A 21,941-nucleotide genomic window follows, 5' to 3' on the forward strand; every position below is an offset into this window, starting at 1 on the left:
ACACATATAAATATTATTCTGTAATTTCAATTAGTATTGCATTTCCAACATTTTTAAATGCCTTCCATTATTTCATGTTTTTTTATGGGTAACTCTGAAGACTGTTGACTAATTGTAATTGTACTCTTAAAAGTCTATCTATTTATATCTTTCATAAAACATGGTTTCAGAAGTTCTCAATAATTAATAACTTTACAAATTTAAAAGAACTATTAATTACACAAATAATATAGTACCAATCTTTTAGCAGAATATTCTTGTAAAGTACTATATCATATCAACATAGCATGTCCAACATGTTGTAGTCTTTAGTGATAATACTGACACCTATTGTTTCAGGCTGAGTATTCCAGAAATTATCCAGAATAGAAGGGGCAAAAATTGTTCTAAGAGAAACAGTCATTCTGGAAATAGATTTGGTTTTCCTTTCAACAATGCTTATATTAGTAATATAATGCATGGATTTGGGCAACACCTATTCATTATCATGTTATCCCATGTAACATTGAATTTGATAATTTTATCTCACAGTGAATATCACATGAAAGTGGACACAAATACCAATCATCCACATAGTATACTATGATGTATACTTCTGTAGACTCAATTGCGTTTACTCAAAACTCACACAGTGAATCTTTACCATCCACTGTCTAAGAATATCTGTTTGGTGATTGGACCTACAAAGAGATAATTAATTCAAAATGAGACTGTGTAGGTTAAACCTAATATGATACAACAGAGTACACTATTTTAAAGGAAATTTTGAACACACAAAACCCTGGGAATGTTCACAGAAAAAAAAGGTCATGTCGACACACAGTAAGAAGGTAGCCCTCTGTAAGCCAAGGAGACTAGTTCTAGAAAATCACACCTATTGGTGTCTTGATCTTGAACTTTCAGAAATGATAGGGAAAAGCAGAGGAAAGAAAAATGCCTTACCACTTTTATTCAGGACAGCCATTCCACAATAGTTTTCAAGTTTGGCCTCAGAAAACCACATGAACCGTGACTTCGATTTATTTCAACATGAAGCTTTCATGGCTTAGTGAAATTCAATATACAAAATTAGACATGATACTCTGGAAGACTTAAGTTGTATAATTAATGACTTATTTACCAATATATTATGTTGTTTCTTTATTAGTTTATATAGTTTTAGAAATGAAAATCTCTTTGTGCCATTATGATATGGAAACAGATTTACAGAATCTTTGGTTTCTGGCATATAATATCTAGTTCTTTCATTCAGTGCCTTTATTTATAAAATGTATGCTTTCAAAGGGGAATAAGGTATTTCTGTTATTGAATTAAAAGTGTCCTGGACATTCTGGAGCCCTGGGTCTCGATTAAAAAACAAATTAAGCAGTGGTCACAGTGATAAGTGTTCAGGACTGTGATTATGGATACATAATAGTGACAAGGATCGTCAGCATACAGAACTCTGGTAAATTATCTTTATTAATTGTTTAGAATGTGACAGTTGATTAGCAAATAAAACTACAGGAAAATGACTGGACATACAAGAATCAAAATTCACAAAATCAACATTTGCTTTACAAAAAAATGAACCTCAATTCACAGAAAGTCACATTGAAAGCAAAAAGAAGAGAGAATAAAGAAGACAAACAAGCAATTATGAACTGTGATTAAAGTATCATAAGCAAATACAGGAACAAGACACTTGTAGAATGTTTTGATATTCAGATACACACATTTTTGAGTGTTTCATGGAACATGCTTCTTTAACAAAGGTATTTGACGATACCATATTCTCTTTATGGCATTCTTCATCTCAGTGTTTCTCAATGTGTAGACCAGAGAGTTGAACATGGGAGCTATGATAGTGTAGAAAAGAGCAAACACTTTGTCCTCTGGGAATGTTATATTTGGTCTCATGTAAACAAAGAGAACAGGCACAAAAAAACAGGACTATAATGGTTATATGGGAACTACACGTGGAAAGAGCTTTGGAACGGCTCTCTGCAGGGTAAGCTCTAACAGTAGGTAATATCAGCAAGTAAGAGATCATCAAAATTACAAATGTTACCAAAGCAATTAGGCCAGAATCAACAATGACAAAGAGACCAATTCTATGTGTATCAGTGCAAGCCAATTTCAATAAAGGGAACACATCACAGAAGTAGTGATCTATCTCATTGTGGTCACAAAAGGACAAAAAGGAAATGAGAATGGACTGACTGGATGAGTGCAGAAATCCTCCAGTGCAACAGACTGCAAGGATTTCATTGCATCTCTGTCTGCTCATAATGATAGTGTAGTGCAGAGGCCTGCAGATGGCCATGCAGCTGTCATAGGCCATTGCCGTGAGAATGAAGATCTCTATGGCGCCAAGAAAATGAAGAACAAATAGCTGTGTCATGCAACTATTATAGGAAATAATCTTCTTCTCTGCAAGCAAATCAGTCAGGAGTTTGGGAGTCACTGTGGTTGTGTAGCAAAGATCAGAAAGTGATAAATAATTGAGGAGAAATACATAGGTTGTTCCATGAGCTGAGTGAAAGTGATAGACATAATTATGAGCACATTGCACAACCAAATAGCAATGTAGCAAACTAGAAATAACACAAAGCAGAGGACTTCGATGTTTTGGTTTTCAGAAAGCCCCAACAGAATAAACACAGTAGCATTTACCCATGGTTCAGTGCAGTAGAAATACATGGCAGGGCCCTGAAAAGACAGATAGGATTGATGAATGCCAGTAATGTAGAGATCATCGATGATTAACACTGTTATGAACCTGTGTTGGAGGGACTACTTCACAGATTTTATGTTAGTTGTTGACATGAATAAAGTTGAATTCAGTTAATCAAACAATGAAAGAGTGGTTAAAAATGAGGATTAGTTGCTAAAAGTTTTCAACATACAACTAAGTCCTTTTAAGAGATGAGTTTGGGGTCCTTACAGACTCAAATACTGTTAAAGATAAAAGTATATGACAAAACACAAATAAGGTGTAAACTTAAACAATAGCTCTAATTTTGAATCATGGACTATATTTTACTTTGAATTTATTTAGACGTGTGTGTGTGTGTGTGTGTGTGTGTGAGAGCGAGAGAGAGAGAGAGAGAGAGAGAGAGAGAGAGAGAGAGAGAGAGAGAGAGAGAGAGAGAAAGAAAGAAAGAAAGAAAGAAAGAAAGAAAGAAAGAAAGAAAGAAAGAAAGAAAGGGAAAACAAGCACTCAAAGTAACTGGCCCAGAAGTTGATTTGGATAATTAGTTAGGGATCTGTAGACATGGTTCAGTGGTTAGACAGAGTATGGCTCTTGTATAGGAGCTTAGTTCAGTTCTTAGCACACAGGGGTGGCTCACAAGCACACCTGCTCCAGAAACCTTATAGCCATGTAAAGACACAGAGACATACACACAATAAAAAAACACACTTTAAAATATTAATAGTTTTCCTCTCTTTTTATCTATTATTTTATGTGATTTATCACCATGCTGTTAATATTTTTACAATCCAAGAATATTTATAACTGTGAATATTTTTATCAAAAATTAAATACTTAAATTATCAATGCAATATGGGAGTTATTTAAACTGAAAAATAACTAATGGAAAACGAATTAATTTGTGTAATTTTTCTTTTTTAATTTTTATATAAATATATAAATGCATCATTTCCACCCTTTCCTTCTTTCCCTCCTGCACATGTGAAGTTCCACCCCCTTACTTTTCCCGTAATACCCCAACAGTGTAGCTTCCTATACATGATCTGAAAAGATACAGTAGACATGCTTATAGAGAAGGGAGAGATCCCCCTCTCAAACACACACAAAGAACTACAGGCAACTAAGAAATACAAAGAAATATCCTCCACAAGGATGAGACCCCTAATTGGTTACCCAATACCAGGTGGACTGCCCTGAAATCATATACATACAATTATACAGATAACACAGGTTTTATTTATATATTTACATATTATAAATCTTAGTTAAATGATATGTAAATAAATATAAATGTATTTCCTTTTATATGTATTAAGTGAAGCCTACATTTCTAATTTGTATTTTATCCATCTTACAATAGTTGTCAAAACTTATAAAGCATCTTGATACTGCATATTTCAGAAAACAAGTTATATAAAATTGTCTGTATTGGGATATATCTGAACTTTAGGTTATATATTCAAATTATGTCACTGTATATATATAATATAATATATATATATAGATATAGATAGATATAGATAGCTAGATAGATAGATACATACATAGATACATACATAGATACATAGATAGAAACTTAGATAGATGTAGAGAGAGAGAGAAAGAGACAGATAGATAGATAGATAGATAGATAGATAGATAGATAGATAGATAGCAATTTTTCTTTTTCGGTTAATCAAGCTCATCCCATCTATAAGATTTGGGAATCAGCCTAGAAATAATGATTCAGTCGGTGTGAATGAAAATTTATCTAGTAAATGGTCAGTGACTTCCGAGCCAGAGATTAAGATATGAACTTATAATTTAAACTCTGATCGTATAGAATCAGTATTCTAGAAATTCAGTAAATCTGATTTTGAAGTAATTGGCAATTTCATGTCACAACTTAACCAAGGTAGAAACAGACCCCCTAGTTAATTTTTTTTATATAAACAATATGATTATCTTTACAGACCACAGGGAGAATCAGTAAAGCAATTTTAATTCATCCATCAATCATAAAATGACAACCATACAGGATTTGATTCATAAAAATTGAGATAGTTAAGGATTCCTAGCACTTCTAATTTAGTACTGTTCTCAATAATTTTGGAAGAATACCATAATATTAACCAATAATCCACTAACTTTATAGTAAATTTGACTCCCAATCCGAGTAAAATTGTGATCTTTACTGAAAACATCTTTTGTATATTCTAATAAGTTTCAAAATATCATTTCTCATCTACTCATTTGTTAACTTCCCTTCCAATCTCTTTGTTCTAAATTAAGTTGGCATGTTAACTCCCCCAATAAAAATGAAAACTGCCATTTTTGCTATGGCTGGGAAAGAATTAATTTATTTCTACAATGTGATTTTAAGATTTATAATTGTCCTTTAGCCAAACCACTGAATTCCATCACTATTAACACTGATTTTACTAAGACATGAGGAAACACTTGCTATCTATTGAGCAATGGTCAATATACAACTTTGGGCAACTCATTCATTTTTGTTCATATGAGTCAAACAGCAGGATTAATTTAGTCAGGTTCATAGATAAAATGCATTGCTTTATGCATTTTATATAAATAAAATTTATAATATTAAACAAAATGAAAATAATAGTTCACATATAAATTGAAACTCTGAAAATTGTGTTATTAAACAATACTTTATCAAAAGTAATGATCATTCTCTATTCACATTGTGATAGAAAAATTTCCATTTTTGGGTATTCTAATAAATATGGCCTGAAGTTATAATTCCAGTTATAAAACAGATTTGAACATCTAGCTAAATTTTTTTCTCAAGGCCACAGCTGAGATTTTATTCTGCTTCTTGACAGGCTTTTCATCAATTTATTTGGGCATTCATTGTTCATTATCTATAAACTGTCATCCAAAGTTTAGAATTTGAGACACTCAAAGATGTGTGACATAATTTCTCCCCTTGTGTCTTAAATTTAAATGTACATTTCACCATGACCAACTGACTTTGATGTAGATCTGAAAAATAGTTATAGAATTATAAATGTAAAAATTAATTGACTTTCATGATTAAGTATGCAGAGGCCCACCAAAGGTGCATATAGCATATCACAACATTGAAATTAGAATTTTCTAGGCCTGGAGGCAAATGGCTTGCATGTAGTTAATATAACCGAAGTCACGGAATGAATTTAACCCCAATCTCTCACCTCTTTCACCATTATCTTATTTTTTTTTTACCATCATACTTATTGCTTTCAGTGTATTAAGGCAATCTCATATTACTGGTATGTGCATGAAAAAATTTGAATTTACAAATGTACCTAAATAAAAAACAAAAATAATGTACCTAAATCAAAAAGATACAAAAATGAAATCTACAAGCTAGGTATGCCCCTCTGTCCTACATACTCTATATATTTATGAACAAAAAACTTAGGCATTATTTCTTGTCTATACAAGTAATGGATCCTTCAGGCTCAGCCTCCATTACCATTAGAGAGCAGCAATGGCCACTCTGCAAGAACAACAGATTGGATACAAAGGATTGTGACATATTTTTCTAATGTAGCTTTCCATTCTCTTAATGATTTGCCTTTAGCACAGATATGCACAATGCTGAAAAATTTTAGTAATGTATAACAGTATTTTAGTTAAGATTTGATACTTACTCTCCCAATCATTGCCAAGTGTAATTTTTGAGCCAGTGTTTAAACATAGGAAAGTAAAACAACTAGGGCTTATTATAATCATAGCATGATAAAATATCTGACTTTGTTAAGTTATTTTCATGAAGCATCAATAGGCATGATACTCACCTTGGTATTAAAGCCTTCCTTTAAGGAATTAATACTATAAATGCAATAGCACTAAGAAGTATTTGTAAGCCTATTTTACCAAGTACATACTAAGTCATAAATATAATAATGATTAACTTCTGGTCTTATATTTAAAAATAGTAGAGTTAAATCTAAAGCAATGCAAATAAAATTTCTAAATACCTATGGTATAATAAATCTATTACTACTACTACTTAAAGCAGAGATGCAATGCCCCAAGCATTTCATTTTAAGTCCTTATTAGCTGGAAGCTCTATCTGTTTTGATTTTCATGAATCTAATCCTACAAAGGAGAGGAATGTCTTATGAGCTTCCAACAAACACTAAGAAAAATATGCATATTTGTTTTGAATCCCAGCCTCTTCTCATGGCTTGTGTGATTTTTGTCATATAATAGTTTTCCTCCAGTAATAGTAGTACTGGTAAGTACATTTATAATCATCACTTATAGCACTAGTTAGTTTGAAATAATTAACTCTCAATTCTTAGGTAAGTTCATGAGAGAGTAACTCAAGCCAGTAAAGATGCTTAAAATAATTCTGGCCAGTCTTCTTTATTTATATCCTTCCAGTATATGCTAAGTATTAATCCTTAAATATTCATTGAATGATGAAAATAAAACACTTCAAATACTTAAATTGGTATGTAAATAATTATTCAATAATCTCATAATCATCAACACAATCTACATCAAACATGGGAAGTAAAAACAGAGAAATTTAGAGTTGCTTCTGTTTGACTAATTAGTGCTTTTTTAGGTTGAGTACAGTTAATTCTCTTTTTATGTGTGTTTGGGTGTTGTGTTTTTCCCTTCGCTTTCCTCTAAGGAACAGGGAGAGAGCAAATGGTTCTTGCCAGAATCTATTTCATGTTTCAATTTTTGCTTTTGAATTTCTTGGTAGGCTGTGAATAACTTTATGTTTAATCAATATTCCATTATAATACTAAACCTTCTAGTGATTTTCTAGATGTGAAATTTTCTATCAAAGTAGGCATCAAGTCCACCTATCTCTGAAATGTCACGTTATAATATCTATGGGCAAAATTTTGAATTTTTCTCTAAGTAAATTACCTCTCCAAATTAAACCAGATACCTCTATTTAACTTTTACTTGTATTAATTTTTACACAGTGGAGTCAAAAAGTAGATAATGTATTCAGACAGATGATCAGGAGGGAAAAATTATTTACATTAACTTAGTTAAGGTTTCACACTTTGTGAGTCCATTATTTCACTTCCTTTGTCCTGCTATCTGACTTTCTACATTGATATTTTAATATTCCACAACACACACACTTTTCAGTATTTTTTGATCTTCCTGTATTTATCTCCCTCTCTGTACAGTATAGGAGTTGCCTATAGGAAAATATCTTGCATCTTCTTAAGTCAACTGACACCTGTCACTCATGAAATGTTCACACAAAGTAGGAGCCATGCTTTTATAAGAAAAAACAATTTAAAGGTAAGTGAAATAAGTTAAAAATGCAAATTGGTCAAATCATAATATTTATTTCTATTACAAAAATTATTTCCAGAGTAAATAAGACTCATAAAATCACTGGAAACTTTATAAAATGATAAACAATCAAAAATAGCATTTGTCTTTATTTCCATGCATTGATTTTTCCTTTCATAAGTAACGTGGCTTTACCTGACAACATTATGAACTTACCAGATCAATGTTCTGTAGAGACAAGTTGTCAGAGAAGCTGAAGCTAGCACTGGATGTGGGTTATAAACAGTCATCCAGCCACAAATGACGTTGCTAGTGATCTGGAGATCTCAGGCATTGTGTATCCCCTGAACATTAGTGACTGGCTTCTCTCTCAACTTTACACAGATTGTGTGGTCAAAAGAAATTCAAATTTACATTTTTGAAGGACAGATCAACTCCATATTCTCTACATTTTTCTAAGAGAAGATAATACCTTTGACTCCTATGTCAATGGGATTATTTTCCTTGTTGATAGTAGAATTTCAGAAGAAAATATATCTAATGTCTTTTATTATTGTTTTCAATGGTTTAGAAAACTTACAGTTAATGAATTTTTGAAAATACGCATTTCACTTTTTATACATTTCATGTTCATTTTTCACACATTTCTCATTCATCATTAAGAAGTACAGGTAATGCATTATTTTCTTAAAAATAGGTTTTTAATTAAAATGGAAATATATCATTTTCCACCCTCCCTCTCTTCCCTCCAGTCTCTCCCAGTCAGCTTCCATCATACCCCTTCTTGTTGCCTTCCTCTCAAGATGATAGCCTCTCTTTCTTTATTGTTGTCACACACGCGCACACACACACACACACACACACACACACACACACGCACACACGCGCACACACACACACACAAACACACACACATGCGCGCACACACACACACACACGCACCCACACACACACGCGCACACACGCATGCACACACACACACAAACACAAAATTTATACATTTTTGTATGCACATACTTTTTTTAATTTACTCTTTCTAAAATCTCATTTACCGCATACCATTAATCCTATAATTTAGGCTAAAATTAGGATAGTTTAAAGTATACAAGCATACCATATACTTGATCTTGGTGGAACACATCAATTGCATAGAAGGGTTGGGAGTTCAAGTCTAATCTATATTACAGGTACATATTTTAAAACAGAGGGAGGAAGGAACATTGATGTAGGGGCCTGGCAAATGCCAACATTGCAATTTACCTTTACTGGCATGTCAAGCATACAACTTCCACACACATACACTGACAATGGTTCAGGGAAGGGTGATAAATGGAAAAAAAAGAATGAAAGTGATAAATTGAAGCCTCAGATTTAAACTAAATCCATTCATATTTTAAAGGCACAAGATACAAATAGTAAAACCTAAAACCTTCCTCCTCGAAAATGATACAATTGTTTTAAAAAGCTAAAATTCTCAACTACTCAGCATTTACCACTATGGATTTATCTACCTCTTACTATTAAATAAATAACACAGACAAAAATAAATAAATATATATATAAAGACCAAGTCACTCTCCAGTAAAGATACAGGATGGGAAAGGTATTTTCCATTTGTTCTTTTAAGTTTCAGAAGCAGAACAATTAAAATTGGAAGATTCTGATAAATCAGCAGAGGAATATTGAAAAGATGATAGAAGATCTGAATTCTGGAAAGAACATTTCTAAGAGGTTAAGGAGAGGTATTCTGTGCTATATAGAGAAGGAATGAATATTTTATTCATCTAATTATTAATCAGGATATATTGCATGAAAAAAGAATCTCTTTTCAATAGAAAGGGGAAAAGAAAGAATTAATGAATTAATGAATAAATAATTTGTTGACAGAAGTTTCTGTCCTGCCAACAATTTCCAAAAAAACACACTGAGGCTTATATTAATTACCAACTTTGGTTGATAGCTCAGGCTTTTTACTAGCTAAATCTTACATTTTAAATTACCTCATCTTTCTTTTATATTTAACTTTATTTTTTATTTTAGATTTTTTTTAGCCATTTTGCAAACCAACCACAGAACCCCCTCTTATCCCTCTTCCTTCTCCCCACCTTACTCATCCATACCTCCAAAAGGGTATGGCCCCCCATGGGGAGTCATCAAAGTCTGGTACATTCAGATGACAGAGGACCAAGCCCCTCCCCTCTTTATCAAGGCTCAGCAAGGTATCCCATCATAGACAATGGGTTCCAAAAAGCCAGCTCATGCACCAGGGATAGATCCTGATCCCACTGCTAGGGCCCCCTCAAACAGACCAAACTCTACAACTGTCTTCCATATGCTGAGGACCTAGTTTGGTCCCATTCAGGCTCCACAGCTTATCTATGCTTTGCCACGTAGTTTAGTACCCTTTCTCAGTACAACATGTCCATCTTGATCCTCTCTGTGTTTATAATGGCTCCTCACGCCACCTTTCTTTCTCCCTGCATTCTCAGTTTGGTTTTCCCACCTAACATTATCCTGCCCAGCTATTGACCAGTCAGATTTTTTATTAAACCAATCATAGCAATATATACTCACATAATGTAAGGAATATTCCACATTTTTCCCTTTTTTGTCTAATTGTAAAAGAAGGTTTAATTTTCACATAGTGAAATTGTATACAACAAAACAGTTATTAAATAAGAATTATAGTTACAATATCCAATTCATTTATATTTGGCAAATTTAGAGAAAATAGTCTAATATGTCTTATCTTTCTGACTCTAAGTTTTATATGTAATTTATCATTTATCATAACCAAGGAAAACTAACTATGACTATTGTGGAAGTTTCTGTTCCACAAGCAGCTCCCAAATAAACACCTGAGGCTTGCATTAATTACAAATGCTCAGCCAATAGCCCAGGCTTGTCATTATTTAACTCTTACATTTTAAATTAACATATATTTCTTATCTATGATTTTGTCTCATGGCTTGTGGCTTGTTACCTCATTTTCTACCCATCCTGCTTCCTCTGCGTCTGGCTGACATCTCCTTCTACTTGGCCCTTCTTCGCAGCATTCACAGAATGGCTTTGCTACCTAACCTTATTCTGTTCAGCTATAGGCCAGTCAGTCTCTTTATTAAACCAATATCAGTGACATATATTCACATAGTATATAGGAATATTCTGCAATAATCCAGTAAATAATACTTTTAATCTCAAGTATGTATAAGTTAAGAAATATAATAGGTAAGGACTGAAGAATATGAAATTTTGTTTATGCTTTTAATTTGTAGCTAAGACATTTATTTAAAGTAGGTATGTATATGTACCTCTTTATACATAAATATACCTGAAATTCATTGCATAAAATATAATACAGTAATAACAACCACAGTCTTAATTTCTGTTCTAGTTTTGATTGTAATACATACATAAAAGCTGAAGTGGCAAACCCATTATATCTTACATAGTGAAACCTGTATTATACTTGTGGCTAAAGCAAATGGAAGGAAGCATGGATGAGGGAGACACCGAGATACAGGGAGAGAAAGTTCCCAATGTTACTGCCCCTCCGTCTAGTGTCTACACATCATTTTGAAAGGTACTTCTGAGCAAGGAAAGGTACATCTCCAACATGTTCAAGAGCCTGACCATTGAAGCAAATAGTCTATGTACTGTTTCATGAGAAATGTGAATGGGTTAAGTTGCTACCTTTGAGAATATGAATTGAAATTGTTAACAATTTGAATGTATATAGGCTGGGGATAGCTGACCTTAGGGCATGGTAACTTAGCAATATTGATAAATTTGTTTCCATATAAGTAACTGTATCACATCCTTGTGTTAGCTTCACTAATGCAAACTAATCATAATTAATTGAATCGATCTGGTTATATGATGAAGTGGGATCAATTAGATCCTCAGAATATTCTGTAAATGGAGGAAAAATACTATCAACCAAGAAATGGGTATTGCTTCATGTTGCCAGGCAAGTAAGTGATTTCCACTAAAACATAAGAAAAGAGGTTTTAGGGAAAAGGAGAAAGAGTGAGCCCAGGAAAGTGGAAAGACAAATATAGAGGAGATGATAACCTATAAAGGAGGGAATTTGGAACAAATGAGGGCAATGAAACAGACAGACAGTTTGAAAGACAAAACCCTGTTACCACTATTATAGGATTTATAAAGGGAACATAACAATAAAATAACTCCCACTGATAAATTGCTACATCAATAAATCAGTGCATCATCCAACCAGTGCATCATCAGAGAAGGCTCCTCTTATACTAGATGGCAATTAAAACAGATACTCACAACTGGACACTGTGCCAATAATGAGAACCTTTGGAACACCCTGAACTAAATGAGATGTGGTTATCAAACCCCTCCCTTCAAGGCTCTGGATCTGCATTTCCTAGAGGTGGTAAATGACACTAAAAAAAGACCATCATTCAGATACAACAGGACTGATACACAACTCACAAGACTGTAACAGCAATTCAAGACCTATATAGGTTCACTCCAGACAAAAATCCCGTAATGGCAAAGGTGAATTAAATGCAAAATCACGCCCAACAAAAAAGATATTTCCAAATGATACCTGCTTGGAAAAGGAAAATCGTTTTTTGGTTTTTTTGTTTTTTTTGTTTTTTTGTTTTTTGTTTTTTCCAGTACAAGGTCACCGAGTGTATCAACCATACTCCAGGGTATCCAGGGTAGTCCCCATTTCCGAGAGTAGTTGGCCAACTCAAAATGGATTTCATGTTTCTTTGTAAACACTTTGTTTTGTTTTGGTATCTTTGTATTACTTTTGTCTGTTTATTCTGTCTTCACTTGGATTTTATGCTGAGAGAGAGAGAGAGAGAGAGAGAGAGAGAGAGAGAGAGAGAAAGAATGTGAAGGTGGGTAGGTAGAGGGGCTAGAAGTTCTGGGAAGAGTTGGATATAGGAAAGAATATAATCAAAATATATTGTATGAAAAAAAAAAGGAAAACAGAAAAAGGGTAGGAGGCAGCAAGAGAGCTGAGAGGGAGGGGGGAAACAGAACACAATACAAACCATTACATCATCTATTAAATATTAGATAAAATAATCTAAAAGCAGAAAAAAGAAATTCCTTAGCACCCTGTCATTTGACTAAGGTGACCTGAATCCTTTCTCATGTAAGGGTATCAACAAAATCAGACATGTACTATACTTCCCAATGTGCAATCTTAGATCAGGTAAACTAAATAAGTTTTATTGGGAAGAAGAAAAAATTGTACTTCCTCATTCAGTGATTTCACAACCTGAGGAGAGTTGAAGAGATAAGCTAATAAATTCACCCTAAACCTGAAAATATCTATAAACCTACTGTGTGAGCCTATGACTGTGGCCATCCATGCAACTATTTATATGTCTATATGTCTAGGGAGGTGCACGAGCTAGCAGCTCTCAGATAATGCATGGTGAACCTTTTCTGGCAAGATCACTCAAATTCTCTTTTGTTTCACTTTTTCATAGAATGATTTGTTTCAGAGGGTTACCATATATGGTTTATTTACAAATCCTGTCAGAATATAAAGTTCATCACTAAATCACCTTTTCTGGAGTCAATCTCAATCTAGTTTCTAAATTGTGCTGAAAGCAAGATGTTTATAGTCATGTAATAAATCAAATCTAAAAGCTAATAACATTTTAAATAAGCACGGAATTTGATTACACAATATAAGAATCGTTCTTTGACCTAGAATAGTTTCAATGCACATTTTCTTAGTAGGTTTCACAGTGAAATATTGTTAGTAATTATTCTTCATATTCTCACCTTTTCCATTTATGAATGAGCAAAGCTCTGAACAGTTCAAATACTAATTGCTCTTCTTGATGATAAAGTCACTTTAATAGTTGCACAGTGTTTTCTTTTAACAACATATGAATAAACAAATTAATGTGTTTCTCTTGTGAGACTGTCTATTGACACCAAACCTTTTTCATAGCGTTCTTCATCTCAGTATTTCTTAGAGTATAGATGAGGGGGTTGAACATAGGAGCAATAATGGTGTAAAACAGCGCAAAGATTTTGTCCTCAGGGAAAGTAGTAGGAGGTCTAAGGTAGGCAAAGATGGAAGGGCCAAAGAATAAAATAACCACAGTGATGTGTGACCCACAGGTAGAACGAGCTTTGCGTCTTCCTTCTGCTGAGTGATTCCTTAATGTAAACAGTATAACCACATATGAACCAAACAGGAGAACAAAGGTTACCAAGGCAATAATTCCTGAGTTGGCAACCATGAGGACACCAGTGATGTAAGTATCAGTACAGGCAAGTTTAAGCAAAGGGAAAACATCACAGTAGTAGTGGTCAATTTCATTGGGGGCCACAGAAAGGCAAACATATTAGCATAAAAACCTGGGAAAAGGAGTGGGCAGCTCCACCAACCCAGGAAGCCCAGATCAGGACATGGCACCTGGTTCTGCTCATGATTACCATGTAGTGGAGAGGTTTGCAGATGGCCACATAGCGGTCAAAGGCCATAGCTGTCAGGATTAAGATTTCAATAAGGCCAAAGAAGTGCATAGCAAAGACCTGAAGCATGCAGCTTTCATAGGAGATGCTTTTTCTTTGCACAAGCAGATCCCCAAGCAGTTTGGGTGTCACACACGAGGTATAGCAGATGTCCATAAAAGATAGGTGGCTGAGGAAATAGTACATTGGTTGGTTGAGCAGAGAACTGCCTCCAATTGAGATAAGGATCAGCAGATTACCACACAAGATGGAAAGGTAACAGAATGAGAAGAACATGAAGCAGAACACTCGTATGTTCTGCTTAGGAGACAGACCCAGGAGAAAGAATTCTGATATGTTCCTCTGGCATTCCATTTATTATAGCCTGTGCAAGAATAATTAAGTATCTATGGGAAAAGAAACCAGGTGAGAGATTTCCAGTGTGATGACAACTATATCAGCATTATAAATAAATATTAGATACCACTGTAAAAAACCACAGATGAAAATATATAAATTTAAATTGCCTTAGTATTTAGAAATTAAATTTGATATTTCAAGCAGTACTTTATCAAACTTCCCTTACAGTCTGTAATATTACTAATATCAAGGAAATTTTATCTGTTAAAATATAAATTAAAGTGACTATTTCACCCATTAAAAGCAAAATGTGCTATTGCTGTGTGTGAAATTTTAAAACATGAATGTAATTTAATACATATTTAATAATATAATATAGGGAATTCATCTTATTTTTGATTTCAGTTGCATATTTTATTTGAAACAGAGATGAATGCTAGGAGTAATTTCTTTTGCCAACATGAAATAGAGTAGCTACCTGAATGGTTTTCTGTATGAATATATTTATAAGTTTAAATATTTTTAAATGTGAATTATATGACTGATGAGAAATATTCAATGAAATATGGTAGCAGGGAGGTAGAGAGATGGGAGTTACCTACTGGGATTAATAAAATATACTACATGGAGAATATTGTAAAAATAATTTAAAAAGTTAAATATAGTTAAATTTTTATTATTGATATTTGAAAAGAAAGAAAAATTTACCGTGTTTCTCATATACACTTTAGTGTAATATATTATCTTCAGGTAAACTCTAGAGTCATAAACAGTGAGAATACAAGCACATTAGGAAGAAAGACTGAAATTAACAGATAATTTGAAAGCTATAGAATGTATGCATAAACAAACAAATTGAAGGGAAGTTAATATATAATCTAAGTGCAAACCTGTGTGGTAAAAATACTCTTAGCATTACTGTTTCAGGACTTATTTGCACATTCACATATATAATTCTCTATTTTCCAGCTGCAATTCATGTTACATATTTGAAGGGCAGGAACTACACACTTCTCTGTCTGGCTCTGCTGGCAAAAGTTAAATAGCATTCAGAATGATTTAGAAGTGAAACCTAAATTGCTAATTTAGTAATCATGGCAGGAGTGTTTTTCACAAATCCTGTAGAGAGTTTTGGTCCACAGTTTCCCATATTTTACAACTTCACTAATAATGACATTTGCAACTATTTGAGACTTAAAAATAGAAAGCTTTAAAAATCACTGTGTAGTACATTTTCCTAAAATTTCAATTTCAGCTGTTTTTTTCTATATTAACCATAGAAAGTCTGAAATTTGTCATGTTCTGAGAATATCTAACAATTCCTTTATAGCAGGAATCTTAAAGGTACTTGTTAATAAAATAAACCCGATGCCAGTTATTGGGGTGAATGCTGGAAGATCAGAGAAGCAGAACAAGCCACGGCTATCTCACCTTGCTAGTTCCTCAGGTGATCCTGTTTCCTCAGGCTGGAATCTTCTGAGTCCTCCTCTAGAATGAATCTCCGCTGAACTGTGTTGCTCCAAAGCCTGAATGCTTAACCAACTAAATGCTTAACTAACTACATGCTTTATTCCTCTAGTTCCTGGTCCTCATGCCTTGTATACCTTTTCTTACTGTCCCCAATCACTGGGATTTAAGGTTGGGTTTTGGGATTAAAGGCATGGGTTACCATGCTTAGCTGTTTCTAAAGTGGCCTTGAACTCAGAGATCCGGCTAGCTCTGCCTCCCAAGTGCTGGGATAAAAGGCATGCACCACCACCACCCAACTTCTGTTATGGCTTACTCTTCCCATTTCTAGCCACCATTTTTGGCTTTGTTCTAGTGTCTGTCTGAACTCTTACTCCAGATATGTTTATTTTGGGGAACACACCAATATTTCAGGGAAAACAATACCCACCACATTCCTTGTCTCCCATTTAATCACAGCATTAGCAAAAAAAAATGTACAAGTAATAGCACCTCCATGAAATACATCAATGTCTCATGTCTTAAATGAATTGGATCAAATTTATAGTTAAAATTTGTGCTTCATTTGTGGAATAATGTGTTCCAAAAGAAAAGCAAATACAATGTCTAGCAATTAGAATAACTTACAACAAAGAACAGCCTCCAATGTCATTGGTTCAATTCTTAATGATGACACCTTAATTAATAACTTAAAAGTAACAAAATAAATGTTTGGTACCTATAATGGTAACAGTATGAAAATTACCTGCACATGAATTACAGATGTTCTCCAGGTTAGTTTTCTCTTACTCCTTATCACACATCTACCCTTTTCAGTAGCTCATCTTGCTCAGCATGCTTGACATAAACACTTGAAATAAAAAGGAAGACTGTATAACAGTCTGAAAAATTTAAATTCTCAAAAAAAAAAATCTCAGGATGATTGCATTTATCTTTTCTACATGGAAAATTCCAGTACTGTATTAGAAGATATTTCTTCAGTCTATAAGAAAATTATCCTATATTTTGAAAGCTGATAATTTTTTTATACTTACTCTTACATAAGATTAATGAGAACATTTTGAGAATACCATTCACAAATACATTCAAATCTATATTTTCACAGATATATAACTAGCTCTATAAGCATACAGGAGCCAAGTGCAAACAAAATAAGTCATGACATCTTAAATTTGAATGCAGAGCTACTTCTTCCCTCAGGAGCTCTCCTTAAATGATGTTAATAGCACAGCACTCCATTGTACACCTTTGTAAACTTCTTCTTCAGGGCTCTTATGAATTTTGAGCTACAAGTCACTTTCCTCTTTTGTAGTAGCAACTCCCTTTGCAATGTGTCTCTAGAGTCCAGTATTATTGTTGAGATCCACAGAGCCTCAAGGACTTTTCACTCATTTGACTAATTTCATTCTCTGAAAAACAAGAAGAGAATCACTGAAGGAACACTGAGTTTTCTTTGGAGTGGATCTTAATTGTGGAGAGGATAAATAAAGATAAGTGTGAGTGTATGTATCTGCCTCTGTCTCTCTTTCTCTTTGTGTGTGTATATATACATATATATATATATGTGTGTGTGTGTGTGTGTGAGAGAGAGAGAGAGAGAGAGAGAGAGAGAGAGAGAGAGACAGAGAGAGACAGAGACAGAGAGAGAGAGAGAGACAGAGGGATACAGAGAGACAGACAGACAGACAGAAATACTTCAGAATGCTGTCAAGAAGCATCAGGGAAGGAAAGACACAGACTCAGACACATGACAGTTCCCTTATGAATTCTGTGATTTGAATCTGAATAATTTTGACCAACTGTCACAGTACAGCAATGGACTATTCATTCTTCCGACACTGATTTCCTTGTGTGTTGAGCTGACAAAAAAAATGCATGTTAAAATTAAGATACACTGCCACTCCCACTGATAAATAAGACTATTGATATATATCTTTGAAGAGTAGTAGATGATGAAAGGAGACAAGAGCTTATGTGTGTGTGAGTGTGTGTGTGGTTGTTAGAGTTTTAAATATTAAGTTTCCACTATAGGCTTACAGTTAAAGGTGTGGCCCCAACCCAATGGCACTATTTGTTTTTATGGTCTTCTTGCTTTGTTTTGCCATTTTTTGTCTTGTTGGCTTTTTGCTTGTATGCTCTGATTTCTTTTCTAAAGAGAAAGAACATAAAGTTGGGTGGGTGTATAGGGAGTGAGGTTCTGAGAGGAGTTGAGAAAGGAAAAATTAAAATATATTCTATGAAAAAGAAAGGATATATATATATATATATATATATAATATATATATATATATATATATATATATAAAATTGTTGTACACAACATTCTTGGGTAGATGTGAACAAATGTCTACTAACCCCAAATAAGACATCAATGACCAATGGTAACTTAGCAATATTGAATAAATTTGTTTTCCATATAAGTAACTGTATCACATCCCTTGTGTTAGCTTCACTATGCAAACTAATCATAAATTAATTGAATCGATCTGGTTTATATGATGAAGTGGGATCAATTAGATCCTCAGAATTCTGTAAATGGAGGAAAAATACTATCACCAAGAAATGGGTATTGCTTCATGTTGCCAGGCAAGTAAGTGATTTCCACTAAAACATAAGAAAAGAGGTTTTAGGGAAAAGGAGAAAGAGTGAGCCCAGGAAAGTGGAAAGACAAATATAGAGGAGATGATAACCTATAAAGGAGGGAATTTGGAAACAAATGAGGGCAATGAAACAGACAGACAGTTTGAAAGACAAAACCCTGTTACCACTATTATAGGATTTATAAGGGAACATAACAATAAAATAACTCCCACTGATAAATTGCTACATCAATAAATCAGTGCATCATCCAACCAGTGCATCATCAGAGAAGGCTCCTCTTATACTAGATGGCAATTAAAACAGATACTCACAACTGGACACTGTGCCAATAATGAGAACCTTTGGAACACCCTGAACTAAATGAGATGTGGTTATCAAAACCCCCTCCCTTCAAGGCTCGGATCTGCATTTCCTAGAGGTGGTAAAATGACACTAAAAAAAAGACCATCATTCAGATACAACAGGACTGATACACAACTCACAAGACTGTAACAGCAATTCAAGACCTATATAGGTTCACTCCAGACAAAAATCCCGTAATGGCAAAGGTGAATTAAATGCAAAATCACGCCCAACAAAAAAGATATTTCCAAATGATACCTGCTTGGAAAAGGAAAATCGTTTTTTGGTTTTTTTGTTTTTTTTGTTTTTTTGTTTTTTTGTTTTTTTTCCAGTGCAAGGTCACCGAGTGTATCAACCATACTCCAGGGTATCCAGGGTAGTCCCCATTTCAGAGAGTAGTTGGCCAACTCAAAATGGATTTCATGTTTCTTTGTAAACATTTTGTTTTGTTTTAGTATCTTTGTATTACTTTTGTCTGTTTATTCTGTCTTCACTTGGATTTTATGCTGAGAGAGAGAGAGAGAGAGAGAGAGAGAGAGAGAGAGAGAGAAGAGATGTGAAGTTGGTTAGGTAGAGGGGCTAGAAGTTCTGGGAAGAGTTGGAGATAGGAAAGAATATAATCAAAATATATTGTATGAAAAAAAAAAAGAAAAACAGAAAAAGGGTAGGAGGCAGCAAGAGAGCTGAGAGGGAGGGGGGGAACCAGAACACAAAACAAACCATTACATCATCTATTAAATATTAGATAAAATAATAATCTAAAAACAGAAAAAAGAAATTCCTTAGCATTCTGTCATTTGATTAAGGAGACCTGAATCCTTTCTCATGTAAGGGTATCAACAAATCAGACATGTACATATACTTCCCAATGTGCAATATTGATAGGTAAACTAAATAAGTTTTATTGGGAAGAAGAAAAAATTGTACTTCCTCATTCAGTGATTTCACAACCTGAGGAGAGTTGAAGAGATAAGCTAATAAATTCACCCTAAACCTGAAAATATCTGTAAACCTACTGTGTGAGCCTATGACTGTGGCCATCCATGCAACTACTTATATGTCTATATGTCTAGGGAGGTGCACGAGCTCGCAGCTCTCAGATAATGCATGGAGAACCTTTTCTGGCAAGATCACTCAAATCTCTTTTTGTTTCACTTTTTCATAGATGATTTGTTTCAGAGGGTTACCATATATGGTTTATTTACAAATCCTGTCAGAATATAAAGTTCATCACTAAATCACCTTTTCTGGAGTCAATCTCAATCTATTTCTAAATTGTGCTGAAAGCAAGATGTTTATAGTCATGTAATAAATCAAATCTAAAAGCTAATAACATTTTAAATAAGCACGGAATTTGATTACACAATATAAGAATCGTTCTTTGACCTAGAATAGTTTCAAAGCACATTTTCTTAGTAGGTTTCACAGTGAAAATATTGTTAGTAATTATTCTTCATATTCTCACCTTTTCCATTTATGAATGAGCAAAGCTCTGAACAGTTCAAATACTAATTGCTCTTCTTGATGATAAAGTCACTTTAATAGTTGCACAGTGTTTTCTTTTAACAACATATGAATAAACAAATTAATGTGTTTCTCTTGTGAGACTGTCTATTGACACCAAACTTTTTTCATAGCATTCTTCATTCTCAGTATTTCTTAGAGTATAGATGACGGGGTTGAACATAGGAGCAACATGGTGTAAAACAGCGCAAAGATTTTGTCCTCAGGGAAAGTAGTAGAGGGTCTAAGGGTAGGCAAAGATGGAAGGGCCAAAGAATAAAATAACCACAGTGATGTGTGACCCACAGGTAGAACGAGCTTTGCGTCTTCCTTCTGCTGAGTGATTCCTTAATGTAAACAGTATAACCACATATGAACCAAACAGGAGAACAAAGGTTACCAAGGCAATAATTCCTGAGTTGGCAACCATGAGGACCAGTGATGTAAGTATCAGTACAGGCAAGTTTAAGCAAAGGGAAAACATCACAGTAGTAGTGGTCAATTTCATTGGGGCCACAGAAAGGCAAACATATTAGCATAAAAACCTGGGAAAAGGAGTGGGCAGCTCCACCAACCCAGGAAGCCCAGATCAGGACATGGCACCTGGTTCTGCTCATGATTACCATGTAGTGGAGAGGTTTGCAGATGGCCACATAGCGGTCAAAGGCCATGCTGTCAGGATTAAGATTTCAATAAGGCCAAAGAAGTGCATAGCAAAGACCTGAAGCATGCAGCTTTCATAGGAGATGCTTTTTCTTTGCACAAGCAGATCCCCAGCAGTTTGGGTGTCATACACGAGGTATAGCAGAATGTCCATAAAGATAGGTGGCTGAGGAATAGTACATTGGTTGGTTGAGCAGAGAACTGCCTCCAATTGAGATAAGGATCAGCAGATTACCACACAAGATGGAAAGGTAACAGAATGAGAAGAACATGAAGCAGAACACTCGTATGTTCTGCTTAGGAGACAGACCCAGGAGAAAGAATTCTGATATGTTCCTCTGGCATTCCATTTATTATAGCCTGTGCAAGAATAATTAAGTATCTATGGGAAAAGAAACCAGGTGAGAGATTTCCAGTGTGATGACAACTATATCAGCATTATAAATAAATATTAGATACCACTGTAAAAAACCACAGATGAAAATATATATAAATTTAATTGCCTTAGTATTTGAAAATTAAATTTGATATTTCAAGCAGTACTTTATCAAACTTCCCTTACAGTCTGTAATATTACTAA

At 34.1% G+C, this 21,941-nt stretch overlaps 1 protein-coding gene and 2 pseudogenes across 1 annotated transcript; all 3 read right to left on the reverse strand.

Moving 5' to 3' along the window:
• Nucleotides 1–1,728: 1,728 nt before the first annotated feature.
• Nucleotides 1,729–2,682, reverse strand: LOC118581809 (annotated as a pseudogene).
• An 11,208-nt stretch (nucleotides 2,683–13,890) lies between these two features.
• Nucleotides 13,891–14,800, reverse strand: LOC118583034 (olfactory receptor 4P4-like). Its single transcript, XM_036186300.1, is given in 2 exon segments — nucleotides 13,891–14,295; nucleotides 14,297–14,800. Coding segments are annotated over 2 exon segments (909 nt in total).
• Nucleotides 14,801–20,806: 6,006 nt separating this feature from the next.
• Nucleotides 20,807–21,711, reverse strand: LOC118581165 (annotated as a pseudogene).
• Nucleotides 21,712–21,941: the final 230 nt, after the last annotated feature.

This window comes from Onychomys torridus, chromosome 4 (genome assembly GCF_903995425.1).
Source record: "Onychomys torridus chromosome 4, mOncTor1.1, whole genome shotgun sequence".
Classification (NCBI taxonomy): Eukaryota; Metazoa; Chordata; class Mammalia; order Rodentia; family Cricetidae; genus Onychomys; species Onychomys torridus.